Genomic DNA, 19,057 nt, shown 5'->3' on the forward strand with positions numbered 1-19,057 from the left:
TGAGTCATCGGTGCCCGATGTGATTTGTTCTGAACCTGACAGGTATCCCTATTCGGTGGTGTGCCAGGAAGACCAAAGTGAGGCAGAACTGAAAGTGATAACTGACAACACTTTCCAAGTTCCTTGGCAACTCTTCCAAAAGAGGGCAGAGGGAACAACACCGCCCTGCTCTCTCTGACCCAGAACCGTGCCTGTTACGTATGGAAAACTCATGTCCCAAATAGTCGGTCGAATATTCGGAATTGTGTGAAATCACCCAGAAAGTGTTCTGCATTTGTATTATAGCCAGAGTCCTATCGCACAGTAAAAGGCCCTTTGGCCCGACGCATCCATGCTGACCCTCACGTATCCATCCCTACTAACCCCATTTCCTGCCCTTTTGCTTGTAGCTGCTATGCCTTGGCCATTAAATGCTCAGCTGAAAACCTCTCAAATGTTGTGAGATTACCCTCTTAGGCAGGGCTTTCCAGATTCTAATCACCCTCTGGGTCAAAGAGATTTCCTCAAATACCCTTTCAGTCTCCTACCTCTTATCTTCAACTGTGCCTGCTTGTTATTACCTCTGCTCAGGGGAAATGTTCTCAGTATCCATGCCCCTTATAACTTTATATACCTCTATCAAAACCCCCTTAGCCTTCACAACTCCACAGGATTATTCAATTTTGTTGTTGTTGTAAATGACCCTGAGCAAACTGTCTCTAGAAAGTTTTACTGTACAAGTATTACCATAGAAAGAGTTTGAGGGCAAGTTAGATGCTCATTTACAAGTGATAGATCAGTGATAAGTTACACTGGTGTGGCAGCTACTAGCATTGCCCCAAACCCTGTAATTCCTCCATTGCCACCACTGAGACATCCGGTCAGTGCAGCTAAATATTGCAAAAAGACACCGCCTGTTAATTGTAGCACACTCAGTGAACTTTGGAGGGTATTTGAACACCTTGTACTGATTGCTGCAGCTGCTCAATCAGTTTCCCAATGATAGTAGAGTCCCTTTAATGGAAAACTGAAATGAAACATTTGGGTGCAAAGTGCTCGTATTTGCATTGAGACTATTCGCAAAAGTCGTACAGTTTACGTTGAGACGGACATAAGTGGGTGTTCTGGGAATTGCGAGGTTATTAGATACATGCCGGGTCTCATCAAGGCTAATGTAAAGATGACCAATCCAGTGGGTTTCATGGCCAATGGTGGCCGGCATCACTGATGCCAGGTTACACAGATGCTGGCCCGGTTAGTGCGTTACATCAATCCAGTGTAAGGGTAGGAGGCCACTCTGGCGTTGATCTCGATCGCCCCTCATTGATGCTCTACTGTGCCTGTTCCCCGCAGCTCTCATGTACGCCAGCATCTTCGGCAACGTGTCGGCCATCATCCAGCGCCTGTACTCGGGCACTGCCCGCTACCACACCCAGATGCTGCGCGTCAAGGAGTTCATCCGCTTCCACCAGATTCCCAACCCGCTGCGGCAGAGGCTAGAGGAGTACTTCCAGCACGCCTGGTCCTACACCAACGGGATAGACATGAACGCGGTGAGTACAGCGGCTGTAATCCTGAGCCGCCAGCAGGGGGCAGGAGAGGGGCACTGGCAAAGGCACTGCACCTCCCTCCACCCGCTGTCACCCGCTCTCACTGTGGGCACCAGGGAGCACCGCCGGCACTGGTGGGGGCACTGGAACCAACACTGGCACTTGTGGGACACTGGAACCAGCGCTGGCACTGGTGCAGCACAGATTTCTGGCACTGGTGGGTGACTGGGATCAAAAGTGGGACTCTTGATCAGCACTGACACAGGTGGAGCACTTGGTTCCGACACTGGTGGAACACTGGGATCAGCACTGGCACTGGTGGGGTACTGGAATCTGAGCTGGCACTGATGCAGCACAGTTCTGGCACTGGTGGGACACTGGGATCAGCACTGGCACTGGAGGAGCACAGTTCCGGCACTGGCAGGTCACTGGGATCAGCACTGGCTGAACACCTGGATCAAACCAATAGATGGGGCACTGGATCAGCACTGGGTGGGGCACTGGATCAGCACTGGCTTTGGTGGGACACAGCACGCACCCTGGACCTGGGATCAGCACCTTGGGCCTGAGGACCATCCACCTCCTGGGCTGGGAGATGCTTTTTTGCCCAGAGAGGAAAGCAATATAAGGCCGGGAGGGAGAGAGGGGGGGGGGGGGGTCATTGACCTATTGCTACCCCGGTGGGGATGGAGACTGAAGCAGGGATCAGAGGCTCCCGGGGGTGAGGGGAAGATTGTGTGAGGAGCAGGGAGAGTGCTGGGTGTGACCGTGCAGTTTTCTCTGCAGGTGTTGAAGGGTTTCCCCGAGTGCCTACAGGCCGACATCTGCCTGCACTTGAATCGAAGTCTGCTCCAAAACTGCCGGGCCTTCAGTGGAGCCAGCCCCGGCTGCCTGCGCGCCCTGGCCATGAAGTTCAAGACCACCCACGCCCCGCCCGGCGACACACTAGTGCACTACGGCGACGTCCTGACTGCCCTCTACTTCATATCACAAGGCTCCATCGAGATCCTGCGCGACGACATGGTGGTCGCCATCTTGGGTACGTTGCTGTCAATGTGGCCTGGCTGGCTCTGTCGTGAGAGGGGTGGCTCTGCCTGAGAGAGGGGTGGGTCTGTCTGAGAGGGGTGGCTCTGTCTGAGAGGGGTGGCTCTGTCTGAGAGGGGTGGCTCTGTCTGAGAGAGGGGTGGCTCTGTCTGAGAGAGGGGTGGCTCTGTCTGAGAGGGGTGGCTCTGTCAGAGAGGGGTGGCTCTGTCTGAGAGGGGTGGCTCTGTCTGAGAGGGGTGGCTCTGTCTGAGAGGGGTGGCTCTGACTGAGAGGGGTGGCTCTGTCTGAGAGAGGTGGCTCTGTCTGAGAGGGGTGGCTCTGTCTGAGAGGGGTGGCTCTGTCTGAGAGAGGTGGCTCTGTCGTGAGAGGGGTGGCTCTGCCTGAGAGAGGGGTGGGTCTGTCTGAGAGGGGTGGCCCTGTCTGAGGTGTGGCTGTCTGTAGGCTGGCTCTGTGAGGGAGAGATGGCTCTGTCTGTGGGAGAGGCTCTGTGAGGGAGAATGTTTGGCATATTCCGCAGGTCTGTGGAGAGGGAAAAGATTAGTCAATGACCTTTCATTAACTGCACACAAACAGGAAAATCAGGCTATCTGTAATTATCGGCATTGAGTCCCAGGAGCTGCAATGTGCTCTGTTGCAGGGTGATTGTTTTTTTCTCTCTCTGCTCCCCTCGTTCATCTTCCTGACTTACCCCTCCTCCAGACAGATCAGCTGCAGTTAACAAGCCCCCGCCACTCGCTCTCAGAGACCATCGGCCCTATCTGCATCATTTGGGTTCTCTCGATCCTCAGTCCACCACAAACATCTCTGATCTCCTCATTCCTGTTCTCTCTACACCTCACCACCATGGTTTAGTTTCTTATTATTATTGTCACGTGTGAATTAGATACAGTACAAAACGTTATTTGCGTGCTGTCCAGTCAAATCAGATGAGACATGAATACAATCAAGCCGTACACATGTGCAACAGAGACCAGAGTGAAGAATATCGAGCTGCAGCTGCAGAGAAAATGTAGATAAGAGAAAGTTCAAGGGCTGCAATGAGATGGGTTGGGAGATCAGGACTATACCCTGAGCTTATTCAAGGTTCATTCAGTACTCTGATAACAGCATTTGTGCTTATTTTCCCTTTTCTGCATTAGCCATGTTGGTGATTAGCTACTTTGTCTTCCCCTGTGCCTTAGAGGGCTCTGGAGTGAGTTGAGATGAATGGCTGAGAGGGGTAGTGTTGACCATGTAGTATGGTTGCACATGCAGTATGTAACCATGCAGTATGGTTACACCGCCTCCTCACTGTACAGCTGATGCTTTTGTTCCTTTGGTAATGTAGGGAAGAACGACATCTTCGGAGAGCCCATCAGCCTTTACGCCAGGCCAGGGAAATCTAATGGCGATGTGAGAGCGCTGACATACTGTGACCTACACCGGATAGTACGGGAGGACCTGCAGGAGGTGCTGGACATGTACCCTGATTTCTCCAGCAAGTTTTGGACAAATTTGGAGATCACCTTCGATCTCAGAGATGTGAGTTTCATCCGTTTGTATTCTTTATATAGTTTAGTTTAGAGATACAGCGCAGAAACAGGCCCTTCGGCCCACCGTGTCCGCGCCGACCAGCGTTCCTCGCACATTAACATTACGCCACATGTACTGGGGACAATTTGCACTCATGCCAAGGAGACAAACCCAAGCCAATTAAACTGCAAGCGCTGTAAGGCAGCAACTCTACCGCTGAGTCACCATGCCACCCCGAATCAAGAGGAAATGAATTGGGCAGTTTTCCCAGCAATAGTGACGCCTCCTTTGTATTCCGAAGTATAAAGTGTAAAGAAATAGTTCACTGAGACAATATGCAAGAGTTTAAAAGTCCAAGTTGCCATAAAGGCCCTTTGTCCTGGCAGTGTTGCAGGTTCGGTCTGGTCAAGCAAAGTTGTTGATGTCCTCCACTCCTGCTCCACCGTTCTGTGCCACCGTGTCCAGTCCACACACTCGGTCTCTTGAAGCGCCACTCCTCCATTCCATTCCTGCTCCAGTCCACCCAGTGTCTCTCTCCTTTTGATCACCTTTTCCGTTCCTTCCCCCTCGTTACCTGGGCTCATCACCCTCCGCCACCGGGTCTGACTGCCCACCACCCGCATACCTGTCCACCTTTACACCCGAGACCTACCCGCCCAATGCCCTCCCCCACCTGACCATCAGTCCCACCTCCATCACCTGGTTCAATCTCTACCTACCAGCCCCTGCTTTCATCTCTTTATGTCCTCTGTCATCCCTCCACACTCTCAGTTCTGATGCAGGGTCTTGACCCAAAACCTGTGCCTCCACAGATGCTTCTTGATTCACTGAGTTCCACCAGAGGTTTTGTTTTGCTCCATGAGAGGTTGCCATTCGCGATGAACATGAACAACGGGAAAAATCCCTCTGTTATTGGAGCGAAAAGTGGTGAAGTTTCTAATTTAGTGCGCCAACTTTATCTCACTTGGTGTAAAAACGCAGATGGAATTGTACGTGTAGAGCAGCGGCTCAAACATTCCTCAATAATTGGAATAGAAAATAGAAATCAGATAAAATAGACTGTAGGTTGGTCTATTTAATGGAGTTCATTTGTCACATCCATCGATATGAACTGGAGCAATTAAACGAAAACAGATAATGAAGGGTGGAAGTTAATGAAGATTTGCAGACCATCGTGGGTACAGGTGCAGTAATAGACGAATAACGTAAACTCGCAAATCAGGAAATATTGGTGAGATTATGGGAAGGAATTGCAACTCACCCAACATCCTATTGATTTCTGGAACTGCCTCAGACGATGGAATATTCTGGACCTTTCTATAGACAATAGACAATAGAAAATAGGTACAGGAGAAGGCCATTTGGCCCTTCGAGCCAGCACCGCCATTCAATGTGATCATGGCTGATCATTCTCAATCAGTACCCCGTTCCTGTCTTCTCCCCATACCCCCTGATTCCGCTATCCTTAAGAGCTCTATCTAGCTCTCTCTTGAATGTATTCAGAGAATTGGCCTCCACTGCCTTCTGAGGCAGAGAATTCCACAGATTCACAACTCTCTGACTAAAAAAGTTTTTCCTCATCTCTGTTCTAAATGGCCTACCCCTTATTCTTAAACTGTGGCCCCTGGTTCTGGACTCCCCCAACATTGGGAACATGTTTCCTGCCTCTAACGTGTCCAACCCCTTAATAATTTTATACGTTTCGATAAGTTTCTGACATTTAATCTTCACTTGATGGAGAATGACGCTGTCAAACATGTCAACCTGGACGTAATAAAAAAGAACTGCAGATCGATGCTGGCTTTCATCAAAGATAGACACAAAATACTGGAGTAACTCAGCAGGTCAGGCAGCATCTCTGGACAAAATGGATACGTGACATTTTGGGTAGGGACCCTTCTTCAGACTCCTTCTTCAGACCGTCCAGCGCGGCCTGGAACATGGCAACTTCAACAGCCTGGCCGCGGGAGAGGACGGCAGGGGAAGAGAAAAAGACATTCTGGCTGGAGCGATTGGGCTTGTATACACTGGAATGTAGAAGGATGAGGGGGGATCTTATTGAAACATATAAGATAATTAGGGGATTGGACACATTAGAGGCAGGAAACATGTTCCCAATGTTGGGGGAGTCCAGAACAAGGGGCCACAGTTTAAGAATAAGGGGTAGGCCATTTAGAACGGAGATGAGGAAGAACTTTTTCAGTCAGAGAGTGGTGAAGGTGTGGAATTCTCTGCCTCAGAAGGCAGTGGAGGCCAGTTCGTTGGATGCTTTCAAGAGAGAGCTGGATAGAGCTCTTAAGGATAGTGGAGTGAGGGGGTATGGGGAGAAGGCGGGAACGGGGTACTGATTGAGAGTGATCAGCCATGATCGCATTGAATGGCGGTGCCGGCTCGAAGGGCTGAATGGCCTCCTCCTGCACCTATTGTTTATTGTCTATTGTCTATTATCACAGTGAGGAGGTGACTGGAGGAGACTCACTGTGATGGATGTTTCTTTTTTTTGTTTTTTGTTTTGTGTTGGTTGTGATTGTGTGTGAAATGGTTTATTTTTTATTGCTCTATTGCTGGACTGTGGGTGACTTTTAATTTCACTGCATATCTTGTATGTGCATGTGACAAATAAACTTGACGTGACATCGCCTATCCATATTGTGCATCATTTGTATGTGGATGCTGTAACTCAGTCCATGTACGGCGCTAATTCATTATTACCATTTATCTTGTATTTAATAGACAGACCGAATCCCTCGCTCACCTCCAAGTGATGATTCCAACTGTGAGCACCAAGAACTTAATCCGAACAAGCTTTCCTTCCAGGACAGGAGTAACACCGGTGAGTGTACAGATGGAGTGCTCGTCCATTTAGTGGTGGTCACCACCAGCATTGGCCTAAGTCCGATACTCATAGCATGTCATCATAGCATGACATCGGCGAAACCAAACGCAGGCTCGGCGATCGCTTCGCTCAACATCTGCGCTCGGTCCGCGTTAACCAATCTGATCTCCCGGTGGCCGAGCACTTCAACTCCCCCTCCCATTCCCAGTCTGACCTTTCTGTCATGGGACTCCTCCAGTGCCATAGTGAGGCCCACCGGAAATTGGAGGAACAGCACCTCATATTTCGCCTGGGCAGTTTGCAGCCCAGTGGTATGAACATCGACTTCTCCAACTTTAGATAGTTCCTCTGTCCCTCTCTTCCCCTCCCCCTTCCCAGATCTTCCTGTCTCCACCTATATCCTTCCTTTGTCCCGCCCCCCTGACATCAGTCTAAAGAAGGGTCTCGATCTGAAACGTCGCCCATTCCTTCTCTGCTGAGATGCTGCCTGACATGCTGAGTTACTCCAGCATTTTGTGAATAAATACCTTCGATTTGTACCAGCATCTGCAGTTATTTTCTTATTCTAAACCTAATGTGCGAGGATAAGAGGGAACAACAGGCCAGTATCTGACACACTGTAGGTCCGTGACCCTTCTTACCCCAATATTATACGTCCTGAATTGGACGGAGTCTATCAAGGATTAAAACTGGACAATGATCGCGGATCCCCATAACTCAACGTTCACTTAATAGTTTATTGTGTTTACATTTATTCTACCATTATTATTACACTTAGCCCATACTTCCCTATAACTATTATGTACACATACAATCCTCTGGATTCTCAGTGATGTTGAACACAATTTAGTTTAGTTTAGTTCAGAGATACAGAGCGGAGACAGGCCCTTCGGCCTACCAAATCTGCACCAACCAACGATTCCCATACACTAGCACTATCCTACCTACACACTGGGAACAATTTTCAATTTTTACCAGGCCCAAATTAACCTACAAACCTGTACATCTTTGGAGTGTGGAGGAAACTGGAGTACCGGGTAAAATCCACGGGTCACGGGGAGAACATACAAACTCTATAAAGGCAGCACCCATAGTCAGGATCGAACGGGGTGTCTGGCATTGAAAAGCAGCAACTCTATCGCTGCATCACCGTGCCAACTTGTTCCCATTCCTGTCCGCAGTTCCCTTGCAAGCTGCTGACTCCTGCCCTGAGCCCTCCTATGTAAACCAAGACTGACATCCACGGTAGTCTGGTGGACATAACCCTGCCCTGTTGGACAGCATTGTCTCTATCTTCATCTTGTCTGTTTATTGTAAGTCTGTGAAACGGCTCCTTCTCACCATGTCAGTGAAGCGGTCCATTGGCCTTACAGGAGGGTCATCCTGTTTGTTGTTTATCCACATTACACAACGTGCTTGCTGGAGAAACAATCTGGGCTCATCAATATTTGGAAAAACTGCTCAATGGAGAATAAATCCAGATTTGGTGGAACTGAGGTTGAAGCTACTATGGATTTATGTGCATTGGGATCAGACAGATCATGGGCTTCAGGAAGGCAGACAGAAGTTTGATGTAAATGGACATGTGTCACTGTGTCTCAAGCTATTCTATTTACCTGCCGTTACAGCTGCCTGACACCTTTTAACATTGGTTTATTGTGGGATAAACGTGTCCTTGCTGCAGGCCAAACGACATCAGGTATCAGTGCCATAGATCTATATCTCTGATGCACTCTCCTGGACTTGCATAACCTGACCAGGTTGTAGACTCATAGAGTTATACAACATGGAAACAAGCCCTTCAGCCCATTGTGTCCGTGCTGAACACATTGCCTATCTATACAAATCTCGCTTGCCTGCATTAGCTCCATATCACTCTGTGCCCTGTTCAGTCAAGCCCTCTGTCGATCAATCGATCCCTCTGAGAAACTCCCACCAGGTTCCGACCATCCGTGGATAATCTGACGCAGTCTCAACAGACTGCGGACAGGCATGGGAAGGAGCAAATCGAACATGCTGAAGTGGGGATGTATCGAAGATGTGGCAGACTGCGAGTGTGGACGGGGCCTCCAGACTATGGAACATCTCCTGAGCTGTGACATGCTGCATGACACATGCACTATAAAGGATCTTGCAGAGGCCAATGACGTGGCACTAAAATTTACGGTATCACAAAAAGCTGGAGTAACTCAGCGGGTCAGGCAGCATCTCAGGAGAGAAGGAATGGGTGATGTTTCGGGTCGAGACCCTTCTTCAGACTGATGTCAGGGGAGGGGCCGGGACAAAGAAAGGATGTAGTTGGAGACAGGAAGAGAGTGGGAGAACTGGTGGCAAAATCTGGAGGAGGTTGGTGGGAATGTGGGGAGAATAAAATGGGATTATTGTAGAATGGATCAGTGTAGGTTTAATGTGGGTCAGCGTGATCTCAATGCACTGAAGGAACATAGGGAGTGTGAGGGTCTGGCCATTGGACATTGAAAGTCTGAGCATCCTGCCACTGGACATTGAGAATCAGAGGGTCCCACATGGGACATTGAGAATCAGAGGGTCCCACACTGGACATTGAGAATCAGAGGGTCCCACATGGGACATTGAGAATCAGAGGGTCCCACACTGGACATTGAGAATCAGAGGGTCCCACACTGGACATTGAGAATCAGAGGGTCCCACACTGGACATTGAGAATCAGAGGGTCCCACACTGGACATTGAGAATCAGAGGGTCCCACACTGGACATTGAGAATCAGAGGGTCCCACATGGGACATTGAGAATCAGAGAGTCCCACACTGGACATTGAGAATCAGAGGGTCCCACACTGGACATTGAGAATCAGAGGGTCCCACACTGGACATTGAGAATCAGAGGGTCCCACATGGGACATTGAGAATCAGAGGGTCCCACACTGGACATTGAGAATCAGAGGGTCCCACACTGGACATTGAGAATCAGAGGGTCCCACATGGGACATTGAGAATCAGAGGGTCCCACACTGGACATTGAGAATCAGAGGGTCCCACACAAGACATTAAGAGTCCAAGGGTCCCATACTGTACTTTGAGAGTCAGAGGGTCAAACAATGGCCAATGGTCTGGGGAGAGGTCTCGACCCGAAGCATCACCCATTCCTTCTTTCCAGAGATGCTGCCTGTGCCACTGAGTTACTCCAGCATATTGTGTCCATCTTCGGTTTAAAACAGCATCTGCAGTTCCCTCCGACACAATGAACATTGAGAGTCAGAGTATCCTGGATTCACCAGCTGACCGGTCAACAGAAAAAATAAAGTTTACTTCTCGGATCTGTGCAAGGGTTAATAGAAGGCAGTGTTAGCAGCTGAACGTCTGTTGCTGTAAGGCAGTTGTTTGGTTTAGGGTGGAGTCAGGTGTGAGAGGTATGTTCCAATCCCTAAGGAATCGAAGTTTAATGACAGTCCAGAACTTTAAAGTCAGCAAAATATGATCATTTTAAAGTCAGCAAAATATGATCATTTTAAAGTCAGCAAAATATGATAATTTTAAAATATGAACTTTAAAGTCAACAAAATATGAGAATTTGTTGAAATATGATTGGTGATATTGACTCTTCCAGAAATTCCACGGCTTCTAACAGGAGGGGGGTGCTCCCCGTCTGTCAGTGCTTTAGTTTAGAGATTCAGCGCGGAAACAGGCCCTTCGGTCCACCGAGTCTGCACTAACCAGCGATCCCTGCACACAAACGCTATCCTACACGCACTAGGGACAATTTTTACATTTGTTCAATACCAAGCCAATTAAGCAACAAAACTGTGCATCTTTGGATTGTGGGAGGAAACCAGAGCTTCCCGGAGAAAACGGGGAGAACATACAAACTCCGTACAGATAGCACCCATAGTCAGGATCGAACTCAGGTCTCTGGCGCTGTAAGGCAGCAACTCTACCGCTGTGCTATCCTTGAGGGGCTGAGTGGAGTATTTGTTGTATTTCAGATGTTAACGGTGCAGGAGAGCTTGACGATGACCAGGTTCTACTGACCATGCCGCAGAGCCGGGCACAGAAGGACTACAGCAGCTTGAGTCCATGCTCACAGAACAGCGAGGAGAATCTCAAAGCTTCAACGTGCAGCATCACTGAAGTGAAGAACAGATTGCCCGCCACACCTACGAGCCCCGTTTCTCCCACCCTGGGCCACCTGCAGAACAGAAGCAAACACAACGGATCCAATCCCTTCACAAGTAGGTCAGCCTCTGTTCTTCCTGGATCTACTGGATGAATGACTAGGACTCAGAAAGGGCCTTGCCCGTTTCCTGCTCCTCATCCAGCGGGCAGACATGGATTGTTTTCTCTGGAACGCCGGTGATTGCAGGGAGACCTGGTGGAAGTATATAAAATTCTGAGAGGCATAAATAGGGTAGACAATCAGAAACTTTTTCCCCCAGGATGGAAAAATCGAATACTAATCGATGGAATTGCTAGTGTCTCTGGCGCTGTAAGGCAGCAACTCTACTGCTGTGTCACCATGCCGCCCAATTAGTTAGGCGACATCTGTGGGATACAAAACAAAGTTAAAGTTCCAGTGTGTAGAAAGGAACTGCAGAAGTTGGTTTATACCAAAGATAGACACAAAGTGCTGGAGTAACTCAGCGGTTCAGGCAGTATCCCTGGAGAAAAAGGTTGCGTGATGTTTCCGTTTGGGTCTGAAGAAAGATCCCAACCAGAAACGCCACCCATCCTGTCTGATCCGCTGAGTTACTCCAGCATTTTATGTCTATCATAAGTTAAAGCTTCAGTTTGGAATCCTTCACGAAAACTGTCCCCCACACCCACTGAAAGCAGGGCTCGGAGTGTGGGTACTAAAGACAAGAACGAGGCATTCAAAACCGTGTTCAGCCATAAGTGCCGAACGGATGATCCATCTCAATCGCCCCCTGAGACCTCCCCCATCAAAGGAGCCGATCTTCTGCCAGTTCAATTCTCCGGGATGATCTGGGATCTGGAGGGATTATCTTCTGAGGAAAGATTGAACAGATTGGATCTGTTCTCATTAAATGCTAGGAGGATATTTCCCCTCGAGGGGGGGGAGTCGAGGACTAGAGGGCACTGACTCAGATGGGTGCTTCAGAGGGGTTCATTTAAACTGAGAGGAGGAGGAATTCCTTTCCCCAACTGTGTGAATATTGGAAATCCCTTGACTTTGAAAGAAGTTGAGCCCAAATCCTTGATTCTGAGCTGAGATAGGTAGATTTTTTTTAATCAGTAAGGGAATCAAAGAACATGGGAGGATACCAAGGTAAATTGGATAAACTACAAACATATTGCATGTTGGATGAGACTCCAGGGGCCAAATGCCCTATTCCAGGTGCAATTTTTTATGTCCTTATCGTGATAGTAAGGGGCAGCAGTTACAGCAAAAGGTGTGTGAAGTGATGACACCTTAGCTGTCGAACCTCAGCGGGTCAGGCAGCATCTCTGGAGAAAGGAGTCAGTGATGTTTCGGGCCTTTCTCCAGAGATGCTGCCTGACTCGCTGAGGGAACAAGCGCTGAAGAGGGCCAGGCAAGGAGATGGATGATGGTTCTGCCTGACCCACCGAGTTATTCCAGCACTTTGTGTCATTTTTGGTAAACCAGCATCTGCAGTTCCTTGAAACTCCCTTTTACCGCCCAGCTGTAAAATCTCCTCAAGGTATGCCTACTTTGAAGAAGCTCACCTTGAGGAAGGGTCCCAACTCAAAACATCACCTGTCTATGTTCTCCAGAGATGCTACCTGAACCGCTGAGTTACTCCAGGAATTTGTGTCTTTTTTTTGTAAACCAGCATTTGAAGTTCCTTGCATCTCCACTTATCCCCAGTTTCCTGACTTTGAGCATGTCCTTTGATGTATTTATTCTGTGGCGGTCAGATTGTGAACTTTCTCTGCAGTTTGTCAAAACAGCCTGAAACTGTCTATGTCCCCTTCCTCCCACCAGGTACTTACACCAGTGTGTCCAACATGTTCAGTTTATGGAGTGAGAGAAAGGGCATCGATTGCCTGGAGTCACACAGGCGTTCGTTATCAGCTCATGCCAACCTGGAGATGGCATCGAGCATGGAGGAGCGGGCCCGACTCGAGGTGGAATCCAGGCTGGAGATGCTCCACGCTCAGCTGAACAGGTGAGAGGAATACTCACCTATATTGCGGGCTCACGCAGGTGGAGAAGCTGGAACCAGTATCATCAACCCTGGTGCATTGTGGGAAGCCTCTCAGTGAGGTCAGGTTTGTACGTTACTAGACTGTGGAAACATATCCACTCCTTGTTTCACTGAGCTGTGTGATCCTTACTGGGTTTCCTATGGTATGTGTAGTTCTACCCATAACATGTTTCCATTAGATGAATTGGTTATATAACGCAAGTAATGAATTAGGGAACACTATTTGTATTACAGGAGCTGAATTGGTTATACAAGTCCAACAACGATTTTCCGGCAACTGGTGTACTGCCCCCCTCCCCCCTTTAATCCGGACAAAATCACCTCCCCCCCCCCCCCCCTATGGGAAGTCCGTCTGAAAGTGTGGCACCTGGGCCTGGTGAGGCAGCTGATCACGACCTCATCAGGACTTCCATGCCAATCGGTGGGTCGAATATGCCACCTGGTCCGGGGTGTGGGCCAGAGGTCAGTGGAAGATGGACAGATGGTGGGGCAGACAAGGAAAGGAGTCCTGGTCTGGCCGGGACCCCCAGCAGTAATACGCCACAGCACTGGGCAAGGCATGGCAGTGGGTTTCTTTTCTTGCCATTAACACAGATGATCAGTCAAGGGCCCGGAGCCCAGCTGACATTATCCCTTCAAAGATAGACACAAAGTGCTGGAGTAACTCAGTGGGTCAGGCAGCATCTCTGGAGAAAAATGATGGGTGACATTTCGGGTTGGGATACTTCTTCAGACAAGTCCCTAAAGAAGGAAAGAAGGGTCCCAACCCAAAATGACACCCATCCTTCTCCAGAGATGCTGCTTGACCTGCTGAGTTACTAGTCTGAAGAAGGGTCCCAACCCAAATGGTCTGAAGAAGGGTCCCAACTCGAAAAACGTCACCTGTCCATTTTGTCCAGAGATGCTGCCTGCCCCGCTGAGTTACTCCAGCACTTTGTGTCTATCCTTGGCGTATACCAGCATCCTCAGTTCTTTGTGTCAGTATTCCTTCAACTTCCCCGCAGGTTGGAGACTCGGATGTCAGCGGATATCAACGTCATCCTGCAGCTGCTGCAGAAACAAGCAGTGCCAGCTCCTGTGCCACCCGCCTACAGTGCTGTCTCCCCAGTGCCTCACCCTATTGATGTGTACTCACCCCTCTCAGCGGAACACAGGCTTGTCCCCTCTGCTCAACCTACCTCGCCACCTCAAGCACCTTCTATGGAGGTAAGTCACACCTTTATCTGGAACTAGACCAAGTGGACCCGTTGGGCCCAAACCTCTCCTGCATTGGTGCAGCACCCTCCCCCCGCTCCCCCTTCCCCCCTCCCCCCCTTCCCCTCCCCTCCAACCCCCCTTATCCTCCCTCCATCCCCCTCCCAACTCCCTCCCTAGGAGATAGATTTAAACTTTACAATGTGAGTAACTTTAAAAATATTACACCGATTTCAATGAAACTTCTTCCATTAGCACCAAAGGGACGATGGTAAATAAGGTGGGCCTAAAATCGTCACGCTATCGTGTACCGTTTTGGCTGTAGTTCAGGGACAAACAAACGAGAGTTTTAATAGTATATAGATGACTCTTTATTCACTCTCATCCGCTGTCCAATAGTATCCAGATGAAGTGATTAGTAATGGCGGATCAGCTTGTAAAGAGTAGTCTTGATGATCAGCATGGCGGTCCAGTGATTTTGCTGCCAATGCTTCATGTACTCCAGCAGATACCTTCCAATGGAGCTCCACTTCCAATGACCAGCCTTTAAACTCCTTCCAGAGGACACAAGGATTAGAACTTGTTTCATTATACTACCTATGATCGGCTTTACTGGACTTCATCTTGCACTAAACGTTATTCACGTTATTATGTGTCTGTACATTGTGGACGGCTCGATTGTAATCATGTACTGTCTCTCCGCTGACTGGTTAGCACGCAACTAAGGCTTTTCACTATAATTTGGTACACGTGACAATAAACTAAACTTCAACTCAAATTTGTATCGAGATACAGTGAAAAGCGTTGTTTTGTGTAATATGCAGACAGATCATGCCATACTTGAGAGCATCATGAAGTGCAAAAATAATCAGCTGAATATAGTGTTACAGTTAATGAGAGAATGCAGATCAAAAATAGTGCGGGTGTCGCAATGAGGTCGATTGAAAGATCGGGGGATACCTTAAGTCAGTGAGGCAGTGAAGAGACTTAATTGGCCAATAAGACGACTCTTAATTGTCAGTCAGGCAGCCTTTACCCATCTCTGATATTTTAATAACAAGAAACAAGTGAAAAGTTTGACAAGGTGATAAATTTGTCTTTAGGAGCTGTAAGCTTGTTATCAGGGGGTCTTATGATCAGAGTCTTTATACCCACAAAATGCTGGAGTAACTCAGCAGGTCAGGCAGCATCTCTGAAGAGATGGAATGGGTGACGTTTCGGGTCGAGACCCTTCATCAGTCTGAAGAAGGGTCTCGACCCGAAACGTCACCCATTCCTTCTCTCCAGAGATGCTGCCTGACCTGCTGAGTTACTCCAGCATTTTGTGAATAAATACCTTCGATTTGTACCAGCATCTGCAGTTATTTTCTTATAGGGTCTTTATACCTGTCATCTGTCTGCACATGAGGCTGTTGAATGTACTTAAAACAATGATCCTATTGAATTCTGCTTCTTTCCACAGAGTTCATGCTACGCCAGGTCAGAGCAAGGCCAGGTGAAACCCTGGGATTCCCTGTCCAGTGGAGTCCAGCTGGACCAGGCTGTCAGCCTTCACCCTGTTCCTGCTGCCCAGACCCACGCTACCCTGGATGCACAACTCCAGTGTGCTATCTCCTCGCCCACCTGCTTCAGTACGGTTCGCTTCCCCTCACTCCCGGAGCACTTGGAGACCATTGCTGCCTGCACAGACATTAAGAGGCACGTTTCTGACCCAGTCCTTCCAGGTAGTTAGGGATTCGATCAGGAGTTTCAGGAACTTCCATCAGGCTCCCCTCCATTTACCAAGCACAACATGTTGGCGCCGATCTGGATGAATGCCAGTGGAGATGGTGTCACTGCAACTGCTCCAGGACACTGCCACAGACCGGACCGTGTAGGAATTAGCCCAGACACGAAGGCAATGAAGCAAGCCTGATTGACTTATTTATATCACTTTATTTTTAAGGTATTTATCACTCACAGGAAGAGAACCATGCAGAATTCGACGTACAGTCTCAGAATATTTCGGCAACATTGTGCACAGATGAACACGGTCTGATTGCTGAGTGGCAAATGTTGTTCAATGGGTTGGACTGGACATTGTCGGGTTGCAATGGAGAAATAGTGGGTGTGCATTGAGACACAGTGGGTCTTTACTCTGTGTCTCACCATGTTGTGCCCAGTATGAATAGGTACACGCCTCTTTGTATGAGTGTAATATTGACCTCTGGCAAATGTGTAGGAGAGGCTGTTGCACACTGTGCCTCTGCCATTTAACCCTTTCCATTGCACTCTATCAGAAAACATGGCCAGTGGTGCAGACTCAGCCAGAGCCTGCGTTACTCCATTGATAGCACCTCAACATCCGCAAGTGCTCGCAAAGTAGCACTCCAGCAAATCCCCTTCTACATTCCGTCAACCTGTGAACCTAAGGATTTGGCTTTTTTCATTATGTTTTTCAGTGTGAGTCTTTCCAGTGGGCATGTGTCCCTGAAATCCTGGCGGGGGTCTTACAGGGAGACACGCTGGCACCCTTTCTCTTTGTCATTGTCCTTGATTTATGCAATGAGGCAGGCGCTCAAGGAACACGAGGACCTCGGCTTCACCACCACCCCAAGGCATTCGAGAAGAATCGGGTCAGCCATCTTGTCAGACCTCGACTTCGCTGATGACATCGTCCTGCTGTCAGAGCAAATTGGGGAGGCACATGAGCTGCTCGGCAGGGTGGAGACGGAGTGCGAGGAAGTGGGCCTCCACCTCAATGCCAAGAAGACGGAGTGCATGGCGTTCAATGGTGGTGACCATGAGCCTGTTAAAACCAGTGGCCGTGCATCTCAAGAAAGTGGAGGACTTCAAGTACCTGGGAGCGAGGATGCAGAATGACATCAAGGTCCGGAAAGCGCTCGCATGGAAAGCCCTCAATAACATGGGGGAAATCTGGACGTCTCGGATGTCTAAGGGTCTCAGACTGAGATTCGTCCATGCATCTGTAGAGACAATATTATTGTACGGGTGTGAGGCATGGACTCTCACTCGAGCACTGTCCAAGTCTCTCGATGGTATCTACACCCGAATGCTCAGAAAAGTTCAAAATGTCAGTTGGAGGGACCACACCACCAACGAACGCCCAGCTCTATGGGGAGATTCCACCTCTGATCGAGAAGGTCAGGTGGAGAAGGATGAGGCTCGCTGGTCATTGCCACCGCCATCCAGAAACACCAGCAAACAAGGCTGTGGTGTGGGAACCCACCCATGGAAGACGGGACCCGGGACCACCAAACAAGACCATGCTGAAGACATTGACGGAAGACGCATATGTAGAGACAAAAGAGGAGCTTGCCAGCGGTATGGAGGACAGAGATGTGTGGGGCGTCCGTCACCGTGCCCGTCGGAAACCAGCACCACTGCTAATGCTTTCAATGATTTAAAATTAAATGTGTCCCCATACCCATCCCACTTCCCCACAGTATGTGGTGGGTCGTGCCCAGTGTACAATCCCTGCATCGATCGCCCGGGCAAGACCTTCACTAATCTCTGCCCAATTCCTGCAGATTACATGTCACCTCACACTGCCCTCATAACACGTTAGCTGGTGATTCAGTTGCTGACAAATGAGTGGAGTCTGATTTTGCAAGTGAAAATAAGGGCAATAATCTGATTGATCTAGCAACCTTGCTCAAGGAAACATACTCGCATTGGGAGCGTACAATAAACAGTAATGCTACGGTCTGAGCAATGTTGTCATCATTGGACTGTAAATCAGCTGAGCTATCTCCAGGTTCTGAGCCACCAAGGAAGTGCTGGATTCAGGAGATCCATTATTGGTAAGCAGCTACTTCAGAATGACATCTGAGCGTAGAAGGAAGATCACACACATTGTTCTGGAAAAACCCCATCCTTCCACATATAGCGTCTAACAGCACAGAAACAGGCACTTCGGCCCACTATGCCCAGAATGACCACCTATCTATATTAATCCCGTCTATTATCAATTGGTCAGTAGTCTTCTATGTGATCCATGCTCATCCGAATGGTTCTTAAATGCTGTGAGAGTCTCTGTTTCCACCATCTCTTCAGGCAGTGTGTTCCAGAATCCAAACATCTTCTGGTGAAAATATTTTTACTCAGATCCCCTCTAAATCTCCGACGCCTCAGCTTAAACCTAATCCTAATTGAAGTCTCCTCGAAATGCCACCTATCCAGAGATGCTGCCTGGCCCACTGAGTTACTCCAGCATTTTGTGTCTTTCCTAGTTTAGATCCCTCGGCTCTAGCAAACAGTTTTTTAGTATCTACACTGCCTGTGCCTCCCAAAATGTGGCTTCTCTTTGAAGACCCCCTCGGCCTTCTCCACTTCCAGATAAATAAACCAAGACTTTCCTCATAAGTGAAATGTTCCATCACAGGAAACATCCAGGTGAGTCCCTTCTGCACCCTCCCCAGGCATAGCACGGCCTTCCAATAATGTGATAACCAGAACTATGTGGAATACTCAAGCTATGGCCTAACCAAGCAGCTATTAAGTTGGACCATAGTCTCCTTTTTCTTGCACTCTGTGCCCTGACTAATGAAGGCAAGTATCCTGGCTCTCTCTCTAGTTACCCTCTTCCTTGACTCTCAGTCTGAAGAAGGGTCTCGAACCGAAACATCACCTATTCCTTTTCTCCAGAGATGCTGCCTGACCTGCCGAGTTACTCCAGCATTTCGTATCTTCTGTGTAAACCAGCATCTGCAGTTCCTTCCTACACAGTTTGTCTTCACTTATCTCATTGCTTGGAAAATAGTTGCTGTATTTTGATG

At 48.7% G+C, this 19,057-nt stretch overlaps 1 protein-coding gene across 1 annotated transcript in view; it reads left to right on the forward strand.

Moving 5' to 3' along the window:
• kcnh6a (potassium voltage-gated channel, subfamily H (eag-related), member 6a) overlaps positions 1-16,021 on the forward strand; it is a 109,656-nt gene extending 93,635 nt beyond the window's left edge. Inside the window, exons 8-15 of the mRNA XM_078424849.1 lie at positions 1,333-1,532; positions 2,316-2,568; positions 3,901-4,094; positions 6,819-6,918; positions 10,884-11,129; positions 12,863-13,046; positions 14,090-14,291; positions 15,742-16,021. Of these exons, the coding sequence (XP_078280975.1) occupies positions 1,333-1,532; positions 2,316-2,568; positions 3,901-4,094; positions 6,819-6,918; positions 10,884-11,129; positions 12,863-13,046; positions 14,090-14,291; positions 15,742-16,011 (1,649 nt within the window). The 3' untranslated portion in view covers positions 16,012-16,021. The remainder of the gene's footprint in view (positions 1-1,332; positions 1,533-2,315; positions 2,569-3,900; positions 4,095-6,818; positions 6,919-10,883; positions 11,130-12,862; positions 13,047-14,089; positions 14,292-15,741) is intronic.
• The last annotated feature ends 3,036 nt before the right edge of the window (positions 16,022-19,057 follow it).

The sequence above is a fragment of the Rhinoraja longicauda genome, chromosome 29 (genome assembly GCF_053455715.1).
Source record: "Rhinoraja longicauda isolate Sanriku21f chromosome 29, sRhiLon1.1, whole genome shotgun sequence".
In the NCBI taxonomy this organism is placed as follows: domain Eukaryota; kingdom Metazoa; phylum Chordata; class Chondrichthyes; order Rajiformes; family Arhynchobatidae; genus Rhinoraja; species Rhinoraja longicauda.